The 20422-nt window shown below is 41.9% G+C and overlaps 1 protein-coding gene across 1 annotated transcript in view; it reads left to right on the top strand.

Moving 5' to 3' along the window:
- cdh2 (cadherin 2, type 1, N-cadherin (neuronal)) overlaps positions 1-20422 on the top strand; it is a 55770-nt gene extending 35348 nt beyond the window's left edge. Inside the window, exons 4-16 of the mRNA XM_058066613.2 lie at positions 2603-2770; positions 3619-3774; positions 4304-4448; positions 4967-5139; positions 7640-7777; positions 8841-9026; positions 9455-9708; positions 10865-11007; positions 11794-12027; positions 13073-13306; positions 13490-13629; positions 16461-16625; positions 20102-20422. Coding sequence (XP_057922596.2) covers positions 2603-2770; positions 3619-3774; positions 4304-4448; positions 4967-5139; positions 7640-7777; positions 8841-9026; positions 9455-9708; positions 10865-11007; positions 11794-12027; positions 13073-13306; positions 13490-13629; positions 16461-16625; positions 20102-20308 — 2343 coding nt within the window. The 3' untranslated portion in view covers positions 20309-20422. The remainder of the gene's footprint in view (positions 1-2602; positions 2771-3618; positions 3775-4303; positions 4449-4966; positions 5140-7639; positions 7778-8840; positions 9027-9454; positions 9709-10864; positions 11008-11793; positions 12028-13072; positions 13307-13489; positions 13630-16460; positions 16626-20101) is intronic.

The raw sequence follows: 20422 nt of genomic DNA, 5'->3' as shown, positions 1-20422 counted from the left end.
CCCAAACAGGTAAACTGTCAAAAAAAAATTTACATCATAAATTAGACAATTTATATGTATTTAAGATCGTGCATGCTGATGACAATCTCTGAATCACATCAGTGATTGTTTTTTATTAGCACTGTGAATGGCGGCAGCCTTGGGGATACATTTTAATCACTGACAACAAAACAATAACCTCATTAGGATGAGAAGCTGCCCTTGCACGCCGTCTATACATCCATGCAGCATTCTAGAAGGGTAAATCACACCAGAAGGTTGCGTTGGTTGGTGGGGCTTCTCCAACAGATACACACAAGGCTGACCAAACCCAACTGCCATTCATCATTCCACATGCAGGTTGTGCAAATAATTGCTGCTTTCACTCATGCCCATTTTAATAAGGTAATAGATACGTATATCTAAAGCACGCACACCAAGCTTCTCTATCTCAGCTTGTTGCTTTTCCAGTGCGTGAAAGCAGTATAATCAAATTTCAAACATGATTAGTAGAAGCTGTCTTGACAGTGGTGGTAGTGTGTGTAGTACAAGTCATTGCAGGGTGGGTAAGTAGTAATTCATTGCTGTGGTTACACTCCAGGCTGCGTTTAGTGAGAAGACACTGATGATACTAGCCCACATATCATTTATCTACACACTGACAGATTTTGGTGTTTTGGGCCCCCCCACTCCCTCTTGTTGCGTTCAAGGTTTTCTATGGCGTTTCTCAATCTCAAGTGGTGCATAGGCAATTTGAGCCATCTGTGTGTTTAGTGCCTGGCTTGCAGGTTGCATCCCTCCTTTGTTTCAAATCTCATTCATTACAGCAGAGGAGACTGGCAGATCCATTATGGGAGCTGCAGTGTCTGCGTGGGTGCATTTTATCAGGACATGAGAAGAGCTTTGCCATTTTAAAGCCAACCTAAGATGCTGGTGCTGTAACCAGACCAGAGCATTGTCACTGAGAATCATATGTACACTTATGTACACATTAAGACGAGGGACAAGGGCCATTTGACTACATAAAAGGTCTCATATTGTAATATAGTTTGACAGTTTTGAATACTCTCAGCAGTACCATGTGTTGGAAAACTGATGCAAAAGCTTGTCAGACGAACGTACAACTGGCAGAGAGAGCACGGAGGGTCAGACAGATGTGAGTAGACTGACACAGGACATCTTTGTCATTTTCTTTAAGAAACTCACATGAAGCGTGTATTTATTGTGACTAAAAGCATTCATGGAAACGTGGAGATGATCCACACTTCCATGTAGCTGACCATAATAATAATAATTTGATATTATCTTATGTCATGTTGCAGCTTCAATGGTTATATGAGATTTAGCGATTTGCTGTTACAAGCTGATTCTTAATAGCCTGTTCCGAGTGTAATATCATGTGTGATAGCTTGTAAACAAGGTGCTAATCGGCACCATCTAATTAGCGAGTACAACTAGTTCTTACCTGGGGTGCTGAAACAGTAGAACTCTTCAAAACATGTTTCTTCCTCTGTCTTTGGCATGTAGGAATGGAATCCAAATAGGTTTCTCTGGGTTATAATGGATGAGAACATGAGCTGGAGACCTCGCATTGAAAACCTGCAATGTAAAATGGCGAGAAATACCTCAATACTGAAGAAAGTGGGGTTTGTCTAAGATCAATAATCACTACATGCACTTTATTGTGCACTGATATTACCATATATAACATACTGTGTGGAGATACGGGGAAACTATTCTAAAAGTACACTCACTAACTATGCTCCAAAAACACTGACTTAGGATAATCCATAATGCCACTTATGGAGAACATACAAACCCTTTATTCTTACAATCACATTTACTAAAATTTGCTGACTTGGTAAATTTTCAAATAGCTAAAATTATGCATAAAGTTAAAAATACCCTGCTGCTCGAAAAAGTAAAACAATTCTTCTCAACAAAAGAGAAGAAATATAACTTTAGGGGGAAATTCAACTTAAAACAGGTATTTGCACAGACAACGCTAAGAACTTTCAGCATCTCAGTAAGTGGATTCAAATTATGCAAGGAACTCAAACTATGTACAAAAAATGAGTGGATGTCAGTTATTGTCCACTAGTTATCATATGCTCGGTGTGTAATACTTTATTGTAAAATTTATTTGTCAGATTTTCAGTCTTTTTTTGCAAGTCTGTTCTCCGTGAAGTGGTGGGCTCATCTAGCTAGGGGCGACTCAAAGGCAGTGTCATATCCACGAGGAAAGTGACAGTTTGAGCCCATTTCTCGACTGAGGGGGATGATCGCTTTTTCTCACTTTGGCTGCTCATAAACAGGCCCTAGGGACACATATTGCTGCTATAACATCATGGAAAACTCAATTTCGCACAACAGGTACCTTTAATTGGATTGGGGAGTCGTTTTCTCAATGTTCTGAACTCCTGCTTTTATGCTGTACTGAGCAGAATACTGGTATGCACAGGGGTTGGACCATAGTGTGGATCAGATTCTTCTTTAGATAGCAACAATCCTAAATAATAGACTGTAGTAGGAAATATTGCCACTGACATAAATATACAGTCTGTTCACATTTTATTGCATGTGATTGCTAAGCCTATGGACTAAATCATATCTTCTTCCACAGGTCAAGGCAGCCACTCCTGTTGTCGTCATGTCCAAGGATTTGAGGGAAATAGCATTTCCATCGAGAAACACACAAAGCCAACTGAAACGCATGAAGAGAGACTGGGTCATTCCTCCAATCAATGTCCCTGAGAACTCACGAGGTCCATTCCCACAAGAGCTTGTTCGGGTAAAGTTGCACCCCCTCACACCATACACCCCCAACACACACACACACAAACGGTGAAAATCCCTCTTGCTTGATTTGACAACCTTGTAGGTCGCTGTTGCCCAGAGCTCCCCCTCAGAAGGTCACAAGACATTTGAAGAAAATGTTTCTTATTTACACCTTTTTGCTGAAAGTCACAGTCTGCGCTTTTTTGTTGTTGTTTTATGGGGCATACAGTACGTACTCACTTGATGGCACAGAGTAATCTCAAGTGCTCACCAGCAGTCACGCCAGCTCTTCAGTTGCTTGTGGTGATATTGTAGTCCTTTTATCATGGCTCAAGGACACGTTCAGAAGCCTTTTATTTACTAGCGGAAGAGAGTCAGTGTGGGCGGCTGACAGAGGACAAGCAATGCTCAGGACAGCTAAGATCCTTTTCTGTATATTAAGCCCATTTCCTTATCATGTGCTAAGTCCCGTACACGCAATTTGTATGTATTATATTTAATCCATCCACATTAAATTGGATATTTCTTGGGCTTAGTGGATAATATTGTCAGGAGGAAATGCAATGCTGCTCAGCATGGACCGGGAAGAAGTGTTTCAAGTTACACGGCAAAAGGACAGAACTTCAATACCACATTGGCATACAGTTACGCCTTCTTTTTGTACCAATATTGTCAGTGGTATTGAAATAAATTGTCAATAAAACATTCACTCTACAGGAACCCATTTGCATGTATGATTAATCATTTGTGGGATTGGGTTAGTCCTCCTTTTGGTAGAAATTAAATATTTTTACAAATATTTTAATTAAAAGAAAATCGAATGCAAATAAGAATATGGTATCGTGTCATTTCCAACCACAGATCCGATCAGACCACGACAAAAACCGATCCCTGAGATACAGCGTGACGGGCCCTGGTGCTGATCAACCTCCAACTGGCATCTTCCTCATCGACCCCATCTCTGGAGAGCTATCTGTTAACAAGCCCCTGGATCGAGAGCATATTCCCAACTTCCATGTAAGTCAAGACGTTCACGATCGTTTCTAAAGCCAACTTTAATGATTTCCTTATGATGTCTCTCTCTCTTGTCTTGTTGTACTTTCCCTCCAGTTGGTATGTGCTCCAGGGTCATGTGTAGCCTAAACAGTCTGCTCAGACTCAATAAAGACTTGTGGCATGATGAGGGTCTCTCAGAAAAGTGTTCTTATCCGTCTGAGAATTTACAGGATTTAATGTGGAGTTTCTTTTGAGTGAGCTGTGAGTGTTAGATACATTAAGATAATCCCAGATATTAAGAAGCGTTCTCTGTTTTTAGTGCTTTTCCCTGACATTTTAATGTAACTTTTGGGTTATTATTTATGCACTTGAACATAAACAACAGAAAGGGAATCAAGGAGCACCTTGGAGATGTTTGTCTTTGGATAACAGACGTAGCCCCCACTTAAGCAAATGATCTTTGAAGCGTATTCATTTACTACTTACTATAGTACCTTGAAGCATGAATTCTGCCTGTTGATGTGCTTCACCTGTGTATGTTTTCTTGCAGCTGAGAGCTCATGCTGTGGACCTGAATGGCAACCAAGTAGAAAACCCCATTGACATTGTTATCAATGTGATCGACATGAACGACAACAGGCCAGAATTCAACCACCAGATTTGGAATGGCACTGTCCCCGAGGGTTCAAAGCCAGGTGATATAAACAATATATATTTATATATTAGGGGTGTAACGGTACATGTAGTTGCAATCTGATTTTTTGAACAGTACAAAGGCGTATTGGGTTCCCATACAGAACAGGCATTAAGTGAGGGTCTCGCATCCCATTGTTCAGTAGAGATCGGGAAATCGGAAGAGGGGCTACTAGTTAGAACTACTAATGTTACACTTTAGGCACAGGGTGAACATTCAGACTCCAAACGGAGATGCCCAAACAGAGATACGAAACCAGATCAGTGGTCAGCAGTAACCACTAGCCACCTTGCGGTCTATTCGATCATTGTAAGGGCTAATAAAATGTATATTTTATGACATTGTATAGATGGACTGCTTTATGTTTCATTTTACACCACAGTTAAGCAAATTTTTAACAGAACCGAGACCTGAAACTGTGATTATGGTGTACCGTTACATCCGTATTATACAAACTCATCAAACTAGCACATTGTCACACTGTGTTTATACTCACATCATTGTCTTGTTGCCCAAAAGGCACATTTGTGATGACAGTGACATCGGTTGACAAAGATGATCCCAAAACTGCTAATGGGATGCTGCGCTACAAGATCCTGTCTCAGACCCCCGATAGTCCCACCTCCAACATGTTCACTATCAATAATAAAACAGGAGGCATCATTACTGTGGCGGCAGGCTTGGACAGAGAGGTGGGTTGCGGTTTTTTCTCACTATCGTTGCACAAATTCCACAACAGCATACATACTTAGCTTACATTATCCACTGACTGTCATGTGGTATCAGTGTTACTACAGCCGAAGAGCGCGACACTGACTCAAATTTTCCTCTCCAGCAAGGATTCTCAAAAATCTGAGGTCCCTCATATTGGTACTATTGTGTTACATTTCAAGCAATTAAGTACTGCTTTTAAATAAAGCTGTAAAATTATTTCAAAATGTAATCAGATTAATCAGTTTTAAATAATTAACCATGATTAATCACCATTAGAAACTGTGTCAAATGATAGCAGTTTGGGTTGGCTCAGAACGCTCAGTTTCAGAGAGTTTTCTCCAACACTGGCTCCCTGTGATGTCACACTGAGTCGGGCTTCCTTGTATGGGCATGCGCTGTTGGGCAGATACACTTTCGGACTTCCCTCCCAACAGCTTTGATTTGCTCTGTTTACAGTTAGCTATGGATCGCAGGAAACCTTTCTACGAGGCAAGCTCAGACAGAAGTGGTTGGATTTGGTGATTTCCAGATAGAGAAAATAATTTTTTTCTGAGCAGGTTATTGTGTGTAGCTGCTCTGTAGGAGTCAACAACTCAATACAAAGGGCAGAAAAATGACCCTATCAGATTTCTTACTTGACAATAAGAATTTGTTAAAGTCATTGTCTCAAGGACTTAGGTTTCTCCTGTAAGGGCTTTGTGATCCGAAAAGGTTCGACAACCACTGCTCTTCAGCATCAAAGTGGTATATTACACAATTGATGGATGGTGCGTTACAATGTGTTCCTGGTAATTTTTTCAAGCCTGTATTCCTTGTTTCATGATATCTTTACATCCTAGGGTTCTGTTAAGATATGGTGGCAATCACAACTTCGGCATGTTTGTTAATACAGACAATTAGAACCAATGAGCCAAAGTACATTTGCTATTTACCACCTATGGCCTAGGCTTTTTTTTTTTAATCATACAAGAAGGTTGCATGGCTCACCGATCATTTTAATAATCCCTATTTCCAAAGCACACATGTTAATTTATAGCTCCATTGTGCTGTAAACACCTCCCCCCTAATTGGATCACAGGGCTGTGGGAGAAAATAAATAAAATGAAATATAAAGCACAAGCCAAGATGACGTAATCCTAGTGAGGGCAATCTGGCTGGGTTCCTGCTCAATCACGTTCGCCTTGGGGCTGAGGTTTTATGTGCGACAGTCGCCACCGTGAAAGTAATTTGCCCTATTCTCATTACCGAGTGACTAGTCCATCAACCGAGTAACTGTTAATGTGAAAATAGTCATTTGTCACCTTGGTGCTAGTGTACAGTAGAGTGGAGAAGCAGTGGTGCAACTCACTTACTCCCCAGATAATAAATCAATATCGGTCACCATTGCCTTCGTAATGAAGAACCATTATAGCTTTGTTTCAATATAACTCTGTGATTTTATATTATTGGATGCTGACTCACCAGCTCCTTATTGGTGCCAGTCACATTATTAATATACTAATTTGTATTTGATTTTCATTTTGATAGAAAGTATCCCATTTTTTTCACAGGATTGTAACTGTTGATGCTGACTACTTACAGATATCGTCAAAGTTGTATAATTATTAGATACATGGTCACTGACGTTTTGTTAAGTCTGGCTCATGACCCTACAAAGACGTATGGCTTGACAATGGCCATGTTTAGCTAAATGTTTACAAACATGTGCTTGTTAGTTCCCTAGTTTGCGTTTTGCGAGCGTACTGAGCTGTCTGAAAAAGTACAAAGTCAATCCAACTTATAGGATTCAGGCTTTTGGGTTTAATAACAGGGGCAACATTGGTGTATATGTTGGGAAAATGTTTAATTAAAAACACGGTAAGAGTGCAAATTTTCAAATTTTCACCCTTGGTGCAACAGTTCAAGAGTAGAAGAGGTAGCTTAAATCAAGAAATACAGGTGGATCTTGGTTTATGGGGTTCCGAGGTTCAGCATTTCGTGTTTATTAATTAATTGAAAATCTAATTTTGTTCCATGAACATGACACTCACCCGACAACTAATTACAATTGAATGCTGAACAGTATCTGTGCCACACTACTCTCATCTCTGGACTGCCGCGACCATCATTAAGGATAAAGATGGTATTGTAATGTCTACACAGATGCTGAAAGGATGATAATGAGGTTGTTGATCAACAAATTTTTGTCTGCCACAAGCACAACAAAAGAACATCGGCAGACTCAACTGTTGTCTGCATGGAGCCATCCTCCTCCCACGTACACAATCAGGACTCAGTCATGTCCGTCACCAGTCGAAAATCATATATCTCTTTAATAACTACTAAGTCACCACAGTATCTTTTCGGCATGTTAAAGGATCTGCTCATTTGAAAGTTGTCTGTTCTGTTCTAGGAACAGAAACTCATACCAGCGGACCACCTGTATATACACTGTATACAATTGCTATATTGTCAACAATTATTTTTTTTCCCCCGCAGAAAGTTCCACAGTACACACTGATCATCCAGGCCACTGACACTGAGGGCAACCCAACGTATGGTCTATCCAACACAGCCACAGCCGTGATCAGAGTCACTGATGTCAATGACAATCCGCCAGAGTTCACAGCTGAGACGGTAAGCTTTGGGGGGGTTTAAGGACCCCCAAAAGAGTGGATTTATTTGGTGGAATGACTCAGTATCGATCAAGAGAGTGTCTTGCAAACTAGGCTACAAAAGTAGATAAGAAGGGACTAAACGGTCACACAGTGGGATATCATTATCTGGGCTGAACAGTGGACAAGTGGTTATCGAGCAGGCCACACAGCTAGGTGACCCTTGGGCATCTCTGTGTGGTGCTTGCATGTTCCCCCCATGCATGGGCTTTCTCCGGGTACTCCGATTTCCTCCCACATTCGGAAAACATGCTAGGTTAATTGGCGACTCCAAATTGTCCATAGGTATGAATGTGAGTGTGAATGGTTGTTTGTCTATATGTACCCTGTGATTGGCTGGCGACCAGTCCAGGGTGTAACATGCCTCTCGCCCTGAAGACAGCTAGGATAGGCTCCAGCATGCCTGTGACCCTAGTGAGGATAAGCGGTACAGAAAATAGATGGATGGATATCATTATCTGTTCTGAAGCTTTTATTGGAAATGTTGTGTTGGGACGATATTTGAGCCATATATAAATTAATGTATAATAAAATAAACTATGAACCACTCTCACTGTCAAGCTGTGTCTTAGTGCAGTTATTCAACAGTCCACAACATGAGCAATCAACCTGGAATCAGAGACATCCAACACTGTGAGCACTGTACTGTATGCAGTCAAGCGTTAGTTCTGCTCTCTTTTTTAGTCCTGCTCACCGAGCATTTCACAAGTTATTCAGATACAAGCAAGTCAGCCAGGCGTGGAGTTTTGCCCCCCCCCTCCACCCCCCCAAAAAATGTTGACACATGCAACAGCGGGGATGTCAGCCAGACCGAAAGAGGCACTTAGTGTGCTCATGAATCACTGAGAAGTAATGCTACTGTTGTGTTGTTTGGGGAGAACAGGGGGATGAGATGACCATGACGATGTGATAAGTTACCCGAGGCCTCGTGTTTCCCTGCCTCCACAACAGCATCACTAACAGCCTGCCTCTCTCTCTTCCTCTCTCTCTACCTCCTCTCTCTGTTTTATGCTTTATTCATGCAGTTTGTCGGCGAGGTGCACGAAAACCGTGTCAATGTCATTGTGGCCAACCTGTCAGTGACTGACAAGGACCAACCCAACACACAAGCATGGAATGCTGTCTACAAAATCACCGGGGGCGACCCTACTGGCAGGTTCTCAGTGCCCACTGATCCCACCACTAACGAGGGCTTGGTAACAGTCGTCAAGGTAAGGCGCCCCCCTTTATCATGCAGCTTTATTGAGATGGATGGATCTGAATTCATTAAATTATTCTATAGATGGATCGACAAATCCCTGCAGCAAACAAACAATACAACTAATAAATAATTGTACTTACAAGCATGTCAATACTGTAGATACGAGGTGTTTGTCAGTCATGTTCATTTGAATCTTCTCATTCTAACAGACATATTTCAAGGTTATTGAAAAAAAACAGATGGGCTTGCTGTTCTCATTTATTCACCAAGGAATGGATAGTCTATTGTGAATTTAGGGAGGAGACAAAGCTTTAATTCCCTGGGTTGTTCCTCACATGCACACCATTTTCAACCATTTAGTGCAAGGTCCTGCCCCCTCTTCAGTGTATTCCGCGTGGTAATGTATGACTCACTTTAGCTTATCGTCTGTTTTTCCAGCCTATTGACTATGAAATGAGTAGGACGTATGTGCTGACAGTGGAGGCGAGGAATGAGGTTCCCCTAGCCAGAGGCATTCACTCTCCTCGTCAGTCCACCGCCACCGTCTCCATCCAAGTGATAGATGTCAACGAGAGTCCTTACTTTGAGCCCAACCCAAAACTCATTAAGCTGGAAGAGGGAATGATGCCCGAGACCATGCTGACTACCTTCACTGCGCAAGACCCCGACCGCTTCATGAAACAAAGCATCCGGTAAATGGCACACTGTCACACGGGAAACATCGTAGGAGTTGATTGTCCGCCACTCAAGATACATCTAGCGCAGATGTTTAAATCACATTACAACAATGAGCGACAGCAACAGTGGTGACACTAATGGCTCCATCACTGAATATGCATTGCTACATGTGTAAAATTCATAGGATATGATGTGTTCCCTCGTTCTCGTCTCATTGGCTCCTTTTTCCATCAGTAGTATCTTTCCTCTGAGATATTTCCCAGCCATGGTAACGACAAAGCTTGGAGTGTAATTCCTACCAATACATTTAGTCCTTTGAGACGCTTATCCATCAGAGTTTCATTACTTCATGTCCAGTATATTGTCAGTAAGGTTTGGAAACCCTGGAATGGAGCCAGAACAAATATGGTGTACAGTCTTCCTGCCTTTCATTCAATTCATTCATTCATTAATAATTGCTGTTTCATGGTTTACTAAGGCCTTATTAACTAAATCAATATGCATATTGAAGCTAATTTTACATATTTCATGGCCTAAATTAAGCATTTTCAAGCATAAAAAACATACAAATATACGGCATTCAGAAGATGCAAACACATAGTATGTAGTATTCAACATTGGTCACTAGGTGTCAGTAATGTTACATTGGTGAGACAATAGCCAACACACAAAGCTGTCCAGAAAACTATCCCAATGCTGACATATGGAATGGCTATTTTGGCTAGTACGAGTGTAGTTGGGACTACAGGGGTGTTATTTCATGACTAGAGGCCTCCAATGTAAAAATGAAAATTTATAAATGTGAACTCCGACTTGGTGCAAATTGACATTGTTGGGTCTGGAAATAATTAACCATGATAAACTCCTCAACCACTGCAGACAATAGGATGACAATTAGTCAGAACGTGCACCTCTGCTGTGTTGCTCTTATTGTGTGCTCTTATTCCAAGTCCCATAGAATTGAAATTACTCACACAGTTTGGTGTGCTCTACAAAACGCTCATTGTGACTTCAGGGTGTTCAACCGAATCAACACGAAAAGCATGTCTGTAAAATTTCAGCAAGATTGGCTGAAAAATATGGCCTCCATCAAAGAGGTGCAGAATTGGTATTTGTCCATGTGGTCGTTGAAACTTGCAAACAAATGTCTACATGTATGTCTCTCATCAGGTACACCAAACTGTCTGATCCAGCCAACTGGCTAAGGATAGACCCCAGTAACGGTCGAATCACAACAATGGCTGTACTGGACCGAGAGTCACCTTTTGTGAAGAACAGCTTGTACAATGCAACATTCCTGGCTACTGACAACGGTACGTACACATTGGAAATTACACTGTAATGCTCCTTTTAGTCACTGTGACTACTACAGAACATTCAAGAAGAGATGGTGCCAATTCAAATAGTTAAAGCCACATAGACATCCTCCTTGCTTGAAGGTCAACCTTCTAGCAAACACTGACTACCATTCACCCTAAGGTTAATGTGATAACAATTACTGAAGCATCCAGCACAAAGATAAATTCACCACCTTTCCAACCTCTGTTCAGGTTTGCCCATTCCACAGAGCATAGCGTAGGCCAATAGGCTTAAAACTTTGCCAGTAAAGAGGTTTCTCAGTATTAATGGGTCAGGATTGGATGACTAGCTCCTTTGAGCGTGGTCTGAATGGTAAAAAAGCCTCTTAGCACAGTGAATACATAGAGGCGCCTGAGAGGAGCGACAGTGGCCTCTGTTTTTCTGCTTTAGTATTCCTATCCTATGTCCTTGGTCAGGAAGACGTTCCTCAGAAATACACACACATTCACACACACGCTAGTCAAATATTCTGATACTGCTCTTTCTCTCTCACTTGAGATTAGTTTCTAAGATCAGTATGCACTTGGGATGGACCCTCTCCCACTGGAGTACATAGCTGTTTGGAGTGTCGTATTGCTTCCCACCCCTCTCTTTCTCTGTCTTCTCGATGGTGATTTCACAATGACTTATGGAATTTCAGGATTTTTATACGTAATATCCCACCTGGTGAGCGTGTCTTCTCCATAAATATTTATGCACTGACTGCACATGTGTGTGTATTTTTTTTATGACCAATACAGGCAACCCTTCAGCAAGCGGCACTGGCACACTGCAGATCTACCTGCTGGACATCAACGACAACGCCCCCAGGGTGTTCCCACAGGAGGCAGAAATATGTGAAAAACCTGAGCCGAATGCTATAAACATCACCGCGCTCGATGGGGACCTGATGCCCAACGCGGGGCCTTTTGCTTTTGAATTGGCTCAAAGGCCCGCTGACGTTCGGAGGAATTGGACCATCACGAGAATCAGTGGTAAGACGCATCACATTGTAGTACTTCAAAATGGTACACAATATTTACAATGTCGAGAATGGGAATTGGACTAAGGTCACACACTCGTACATCAAGGGGCCCATTACGTCGATCACAATCGACTGGTCGATTGCAAAGGTAGTGTGCGTTGATTGCTGTGTGCAACCCTGATATATGTACAACGTACATAAATACTCCTATCTATAAATATACAAAATATCAGGGCCGCTCCGATCGGCCACAGTTTGGCTGATATTAGCGAAAAAGCACAGACTTGGTATCAGCCGATACTTGCTTTAAAACGACGACCCCCTCCGCAGATCAGCTTCACCCCTGCTGCAGCATTCAGAACAACCATGTCTGCCATGTGTGGGACTCCCTGTCTTTGTGAGTGTGATATAAGTATTGCACCCTGCAAAACGTGCCCCAACAAAATATCTCACCTATGCCTAATTGGTGTGGCATTTGGGGGCGAGCACTTGGCTGGGGGTCTCCCAAACAGAAGCCTTAAAAGACAATAGAGTGAAATATTAAGTGTAGCTTTATAATTAGTTTAATATTAGCACTTGTGAGGCGAGAGGTAATGCAAATTTATATTTTTAAACACTTGTGCTGTGCTGGACTGTTTTTGTGCCAGTGAGTAAAATAATGCAGAGCTGCCATGCGTGACTACAACTCAATATGTCATAGCTGTGGTCATATTGCACTTCCACCTCTGTGGGTTGCAATCAAGTTGCATTGTAGTTAGTAACACATTGTGAATACTAGTATTGTTTTATATCATTAGTGTAAAAAACCTTTAAAAATATGCTAGCTGTCAGAGATGCATTTGTTAAAACACAATATAGCCAGATGGGATAATGCCATTGGGATAATCACGGCAAGCAGTTTTAAGCTTAAGCAGCATTATCAAATGCTATTCAGTAGATTTATGATGCTCCAAATCCTAATTCCTTGTTTTGGATTTGATATTGTGACACAGCCTCCAGGTAGGAAGTATGAGTCACATTGTATTAATCATGGCTTCCTTTTGGACCATCTATAGGTGACTATGCTCAACTGCGCTTGAAAATTGGTTTTCTCGAGAGTGGAATTTACGAGCTGCCCATCATCATCACGGACTCCGGGAACATGCCTCTGTTCAACACCTCCCACCTGAGGATCAAAGTGTGCCAGTGTGACATCAATGGAGACTGCACCGACCAGCAGCATATCATGGCAGCCGGGCTGGGCACGGGCGCCATCATCTCCATCCTTCTGTGCATCATTATCCTCCTCAGTGAGTGGCGCAGATTACTTGAAATGCCAGCTAAACATGATCCCGATGATCGTTAAGATTAATGCGGGATTAGCAAAACAAAATATACACCGTCTCCATTCAGGATATGACACGGGATCCGATTATATGTGTATGAAAATGTGTCTGTTTTGTAATACGACACCTCGCTCTCTGCCTCTCAAGTTCTCGTGCTGCTCTTTGTGGTTTGGATGAAGCGCCGCGATAAAGAACGCCAGGCTAAGCAGCTCCTCATCGATCCAGAGGATGACGTGCGAGACAACATTCTCAAGTATGATGAGGAAGGCGGCGGAGAAGAGGATCAGGTAGGGATGATGTGACGTGCATTAAAATCCCTAATAATACTGTGGATTATTTCAAAAGCCTTGAAAATCTATTTTCTCACTCAGCTTTTGTTTTTGCCATGGCAATCAGTTGCTTAAACATTCTCATGTTTTTTTTTCAAGGCTATTTGTGGTTCCTATTTTGTGGTCCTGGTTAATGTCATAATCTATAATGATCAATGCTATAAAAGTCATAACATTTTAAGTTCAACGTAACTCATTGGCGTTCGTAAATTTTCTTTGGCGACCAAAGTAGGGTACCAGTAATATCACAATGTGATGATAACCACAGAATGAGGGAAGGGTCTGACTGGTCAGTAATGACATCAATTTTCAAAAGTTTTTCCTGTATTTTGACGTAAGTTCATTCCACTTATATGATAGAGTTGTTGTAGTTTGGCTTTTTGTGATAGAAAGTGTGATGATAATCATGCATTGTGTGACTTTGGGGGCCCCGCTCTATGACTGCAATAGCTAGTACACATCCTTCCTGTTATTTCTTAAGCACACTTTTTACTCCATTCATTCCTACATGAGAGCAGAATAACAATGGAAGCACATTTTGGTCCATTTGCTTGTAGGAAATATTGGACATGTTTGTTCAAGTGAAACTGGTTTTCACCTCAGAGCCCATACAGTGGCAAACCCCCGAAATGCCACAGGCATAAATAGTGACACCGCTGCATCTCGCTGCACTGATCAGGCATGTAGCGGCACAAATTCAATTGTCCTAATGACCCCTTGTTAGCAGAATGGAATCACTTCATAAAAAAGGCAGTGTTATTCCATATAGGCTGTTCTCTCTCTGGATGAAGTGCCATGGTGGCTCACAAATAAGCGGGAGACCCCGCTCTGACCCGACAGTGGAAAACTTAGCCTGGGAGACTTGTAATTGGTGGGCTGATGTCATTTGGAGACAGACATCTGCTGTGCGCCAATAATGAAGCTTTGTCTAAGGTAACAATATGACTGGAAGACCATCAAAACATCTGCCGGTTGTTAGTGCTCCCACTTGTGTATTCTAGTCCTCACTGTCCACACATTAAAAAAAAAAAAACTTGTGGAAAAGGAAAGTAACACCGCTCAAACGCAAATTAGTATAAGCTGCTACATATTGCAGAGTGAACAAGTGTCCATTCTCAATGGCGCAAAGGACAGCAGGCACCGGGAGAAAATGGTCTTGTCTTTGTTGTCAGGGGAGTCAGTATTAGGTATTGGGGGGGGGGTGGATCTGACTTTCCCAGCGCTGTGGTGTGTATAATACCCACCTCTGTTCTCTGTATCTCCCACCAGGGAGGAAATTGAAGTGTCAGTCCATTTGGTGCTCTCTCACTATATGATTTTAGCTGCTGCCATTGGCCTGGCCTCAGCACTGCTTATCACAGGCAGGCAGACAGCTGATCACTGACATGGATGGATATACCATAATAGCCAATTGAGAGGTCAATGTGGATAACAAAATAGATGAATGCTTGACAAGTACAGTGGAACCTTGTCTTTAATCTGTCCAAAAGGTCAGAGGAAAGCCATAACATACGAAAAAACAAATACATTTTGCCCTTAATAATGTAAATCAATAAAAAATGAACACAAATTTTATAGACTTTTACCTGGATGGAAGACTTTTTGGTAAGAGCCTCATTCTAGTCGTAACAAACGTAACCTGAATGTGGGGACGGTCGATATACTCGCTCACTTGGACTTCATTGTAAACCTGAGCAGCAGGTGCAATCGCCATGATGTGTCTCTGTTAAATCATACCCCTTGCAACGTGTGTTAGTTAAGGAACGGTCCCATTGTGACAGATCGTGCCTTCTTACTTCATTAAGAGTTCTTTATTGAATTCAATCGTGTCTTTATCGAAGTTCTCTCACTGCAATTTCTTTTGCAGCCATATTTAATTAAAAAAACATTACCTTAACACTCAGAAATCCACAGTGCTCTTTAATGCCTCATTAGTAGAGCGCGGCACACTGTGCTTATTAACAAAGCAAGGAGACGCGTACGCTGTTGTTCATTGTTCTGTGTGCACTCTATCGACAAATAACCAAAAACTCACACATCATCAAAAATATTAAGGGATTCTCTACCCAGAATCTGTCTATGGTGTCCTGACTCTAAAAGAACCACTACACGTTCTTCACAGTGACTAAGACACAAACGCACTGTTTGGATGTGCGATAAGCGAGACTGTATGAAAACAGGGACAGTAATTCTCATAGAAAACCAAATCATACCAACGTTCCACTGTATTTAACTCAAGAAAACAGTACAAATTTTCTAACTTGCATTTGAATTTCGATGGGATTTGTTGCTCAATTATGAAAGGTTACAATTTCATTACTGTCCAATGAAAGGCATGTATCTCCAAAAGTTGCAATAGATTGGTCACTGTCCGATGGAAAGCATGTATCTGCAAATTGCACAATTACATTATGTCTGTCCAGTGGAAAGTATTCACTTGATTTATTATTGTAGAAACCTGTATTGATCAGCCAATGACATGGCTGAATCAGTATTTAAAGGGATATTACATTAGATAGAGTACCATCTATACAGCATGCCTATTAGGCACACACACCTTCTGTTAGTGATAACATCTTGTCACTCCTCCCCCTCTCCTGGTCATGCCTGCCATTCCCGTTGCCATGGTAACGTTAATAGGATTAGACCTGTCTTATGCATGGCTACCATGCTACTGTATGTCTGGTGATTAGAGCCTGCACTTCCGGTCCTGCCTGCAGCACATTGTTGTGGTGCAGTGTACCATTATTTATACCATCACACTTTAAACCTCTCTCATTTCTCTTTAGGATTACGACTTGAGTCAGCTCCAGCAACCCGATACGATAGAACCCGATACCGTCAAACCAGTGGGGATCCGACGTCTTGACGAGAGACCGCTCCACCCTGAGCCACAGTACCCCATGAGGTCTGGTGCTCCCCACCCTGGAGACATCGGAGACTTCATCAATGAGGTAAAAAGCAATAACAACTAAACTATACCATAATACATTTCACACTATACGGTGGGTTAAATGTAAACGTGAATGCAAAATAAACTTTCACTCGTTCGATTCCACCCTCGGGCATCTCTGTGTGGAGTTTGCATGTTTTCCCCGTGCATGTGTAGGTTTCCTCCCACATTCCTCCCACAAAAACATGCTAGGTTAATTGGCGACTCCAAATTGTCCATAGGTATGAATGTTTGTCTATATGTGCCCTGTGACAGCTGGGATAGGCTCCAGCATGCCCACGACCCTCGTGAGGATAAGCGGCATAGAAAATGGATGGATGGATGTTTATATGACATCATGAAGGAAAAACTTAAATTAAATTGAAATTTTCTATTCTAGCATCAAGGCTACATTTTTGGCAACACACTCTGAACTTAAAGGTGTTGTAAAATAGTATATTAGAAACATTGTATTATGGACAGTACATTATGGGATCTTTAAACTTCACACACCATTATAGTATATAGTATGGATCAGTACCTGGCAGACCGCAGTCTTGACATTGAGACTGAGATGTGCCTGCCGTAGGGCAGATCAGACTGGACATTTTCTATCTCTGGACCTATTTGAATTTTACATATTTCATGTCTAGAGGGCACTAATAATGTTCAAAACTATATTTTGAAGGTCGTAAACAGGTTTTGTAAGCTCTAACTATGAAAAGGAAGAAATCCTCCTTGCAGAAATTTGCAGTCAGGTCTGGAAGTAATTATCTGTGATAAACGAAGGATAACTGTACACGCTTTTCATACAGTTCATAGAGTCTTTAACCCGCCTGTTACTACCTTACAAGCCATCTTAATTGTAGAGAAAAGTTAGAATTGTTTTGCTGCTGGAGCAAATCCAATTCCAGGATGGATACCGCAATGAAAAGCTGAATTTTAAAGGAATGTTCTCATAATAAAGTGTTTGGTTCACAGAATTCTGCATGATGCTGACTTGGGAGGCAATTTACCTCAAACAGAATGATTGTTTTTTCCCAGAAGAAGAGGCCTAAGGCATCTTGCGCACGTCTACTCAGTCATGTACAAAGGCAGAAAAGTACATGATGCTAACACACTTAGATGTAATTTTTTTTCTCTCCGTGTGTCAGTAAAGAAAGACGAAAAAGAGGAAAAAGTAACATTGCGAGTGCAGTGTTCAGAGTGGCCTCGTTTGCCTGAGGCCCTCATTGACTCCCGCTCGAAGGGAGACTGTCAAATGAAAAGAGCACATCATGTATTTTTCACATGCTCCAAAGGACGCAAGTTCCACAGCATTACCAATGGAGCTGGCTTTTTGGATGGCAACCATGTTTCTGGAGATGAGAACTCTGGACTCTGACCATTCGTCCCTCTTACATCTTCTCACCTTGCCAACATTAATTTACCCTCACACTGTGTATAACCAATACACCTGGCACGCAAGAGAAGTGATGTTTTTTAGATAGTCGTCTGTTGCCACCATTTGTCATTTTGGTGGATTCTCTCACAAGGAGTCAGAGCAAGTGGCGACCCAGAAAACCTACAGTTGTTTTTGTCCCAGATTCCGCTGCCAGTACCGAGAATCTTACCTAAGTAGATCGGGGGAAAGGGGCAGTGCTTGGTTTTACCACCCACACATCAGGGACCGATACCAGTGGTAGTGGTAAGGAGAGAAAGAGGGGATACATTATTAAACTCATTAGCGCTCACTCTAGTGGGTACAGGAAGTGCAAAAACTGACTCCCAACACCAAATGCCTTGACTAAAATTACATTCTGTGATTGACTAACCTTATGAAGCCGCCTGTGGCGTTTTTGGCTGCAGATGGCATCAGGCTATAACCAGCAGAGCAATTATGGTTGTAATTGTAATGAACGATCCATGTGTAATATTCCCCACCAGATTATCAGCCCCCCCCAGCAAACATTTGACAATGGCTAACAAGTGGGAAATAATTGCTTATTGTCGAGACACTTTAAATCAATCTCTTTTTGTGAAAAGTCTATAACGGCAGCACTGAGGATGGTTTCCCAGAGGGAAAGGCGCTGCGTCCCATTCTTTAATCCATTTATTGTTTAAGAAGGTGGCTGCAGTTCAGGCCAAAGCACCTCTCCGTTCCTACATTACCAATCCATCAAGTCCTTCGTATGCCCTCAGGAGGGAGTACAGTCTTGAAAATCAATAGCGATCAATAAGGTGTTATGAAGATTTCTGGGAATGTTGCACGCCAGTCACATGTGCGTGACAAACAGGCTGTCCCATTGGCTGAGCCACAGATGTGCTCAGTGCTCAAGTATTTATTCATGAGCCGGAGATTGCTATTTAGATGAAAGATGACACGGTATCGCAAGGTGCTATCATCTCTCAAGCCTCGCAAAAGCTTCTGAAGAGCTCCCTCAGAATCCAGCAAATTCACACTGGCCAGCAGCAAGAGAAAAGGTTCAACCGGCTTTAATAGACAGTGAATGGGCAGAGAGATTTCGCAACATTGGGACAAGCTAGTACAGGGGTGCTCAAACTCGATCCAGTCGCTAACCACTTCAGACTTGACTTCAGATTTGACCTGAAGCCATGCACCCTTTACTCCTGCACAATTAAAAAACATGAACCTTTTTTATCTTAATAAAGCTGAAATAACTCTGCTGAAAAAAACAGCATAGACCAGCTACCAGCAAGACCAGTACATGTTGTGTTTTCGTGCTGGTAGCCTGGTCTGGAAACTAGCTAGGAGCATGACCATCACGAAAACACAACCTATGCTGGTCTTGCTGGTCCTGATACCAGCATACCATCACAAAAACACAACGGATGCACAAAACGTATGTGAGTCTATGCTGTTTTTTTTCCAGCAGGGATTGAATAGAATTGGTTAATTAACATTGTATTTTGCCTGGTCAAGTTTTTGTAACATAAATAACATACGTTGGTATGAGATGTCTCTTGAATTCAGTCGTGTTTGTCATCTCCTTTATCAAAATGCTGGAACTTGCAAACTTTCTTTGGCAGAGACTTGCAGCGTAACTGTGATAATTGGTAAATAACTACAGTGTCAACTGCTGATGACATCATGGACAGGCGACAAAGCTGGGGACAATAATGTCCAGTTCTGGTTTCCATTGAATTAGCATGCTAACAGACTGCTAACAAGGATTTTTTTGTGATTAAAAAAGATGTTACGAACACAGTTGGATTCATGCAATGTCTTCATAACATGACAAGACGCACGCCAAATTGTATGGAAAAAACACGCTAACCGAAGTTCCATTGTGTTTAGCAATATCGTAGTATCATATCATATCATATCATAATATCTTGTTACAGATCCGATGCTACCTCCGAAGCTAGAGAGTTGACGGCTTGTCAGTGCTGCTGACATAAACAGTTATCTTTTAATGCTAATGTAAACGGGGACAGAGCTTGTACATAGTGTCCTTACTTCCTCCCAACTCATTGGTTGTGTTTACCTCCCTACAGGGACTGAAGGCGGCAGACAATGACCCCACGGCTCCCCCCTACGACTCACTGCTAGTGTTCGACTACGAAGGCAGCGGCTCCACCGCAGGATCCCTCAGCTCGCTCAACTCGTCCAGCAGCGGAAGCGACCAGGACTATGATTACCTCAACGACTGGGGGCCTCGCTTCAGAAAACTGGCGGACATGTATGGCGGAAGTGATGACTAGGACTAGCCACATGATTGGAGGATTAAAAGATTAAAAAGGATAGATTCCTTGTGGAAGGACTTGGAAATGTGATGGAACTGTGAGAGATTTTTTTCAATAAAAAAAAAAAAACAA

The sequence above is a fragment of the Doryrhamphus excisus genome, linkage group LG6 (genome assembly GCF_037039965.1).
Source record: "Doryrhamphus excisus strain RoL-2023G ecotype Guam linkage group LG6, RoL_Dexc_Guam_v1.1, whole genome shotgun sequence".
Taxonomy (NCBI): Eukaryota; Metazoa; Chordata; class Actinopteri; order Syngnathiformes; family Syngnathidae; genus Doryrhamphus; species Doryrhamphus excisus.
Note: the sequence above shows the minus strand (reverse complement) of the source record. Positions and strands in the feature narration are given on the sequence as shown.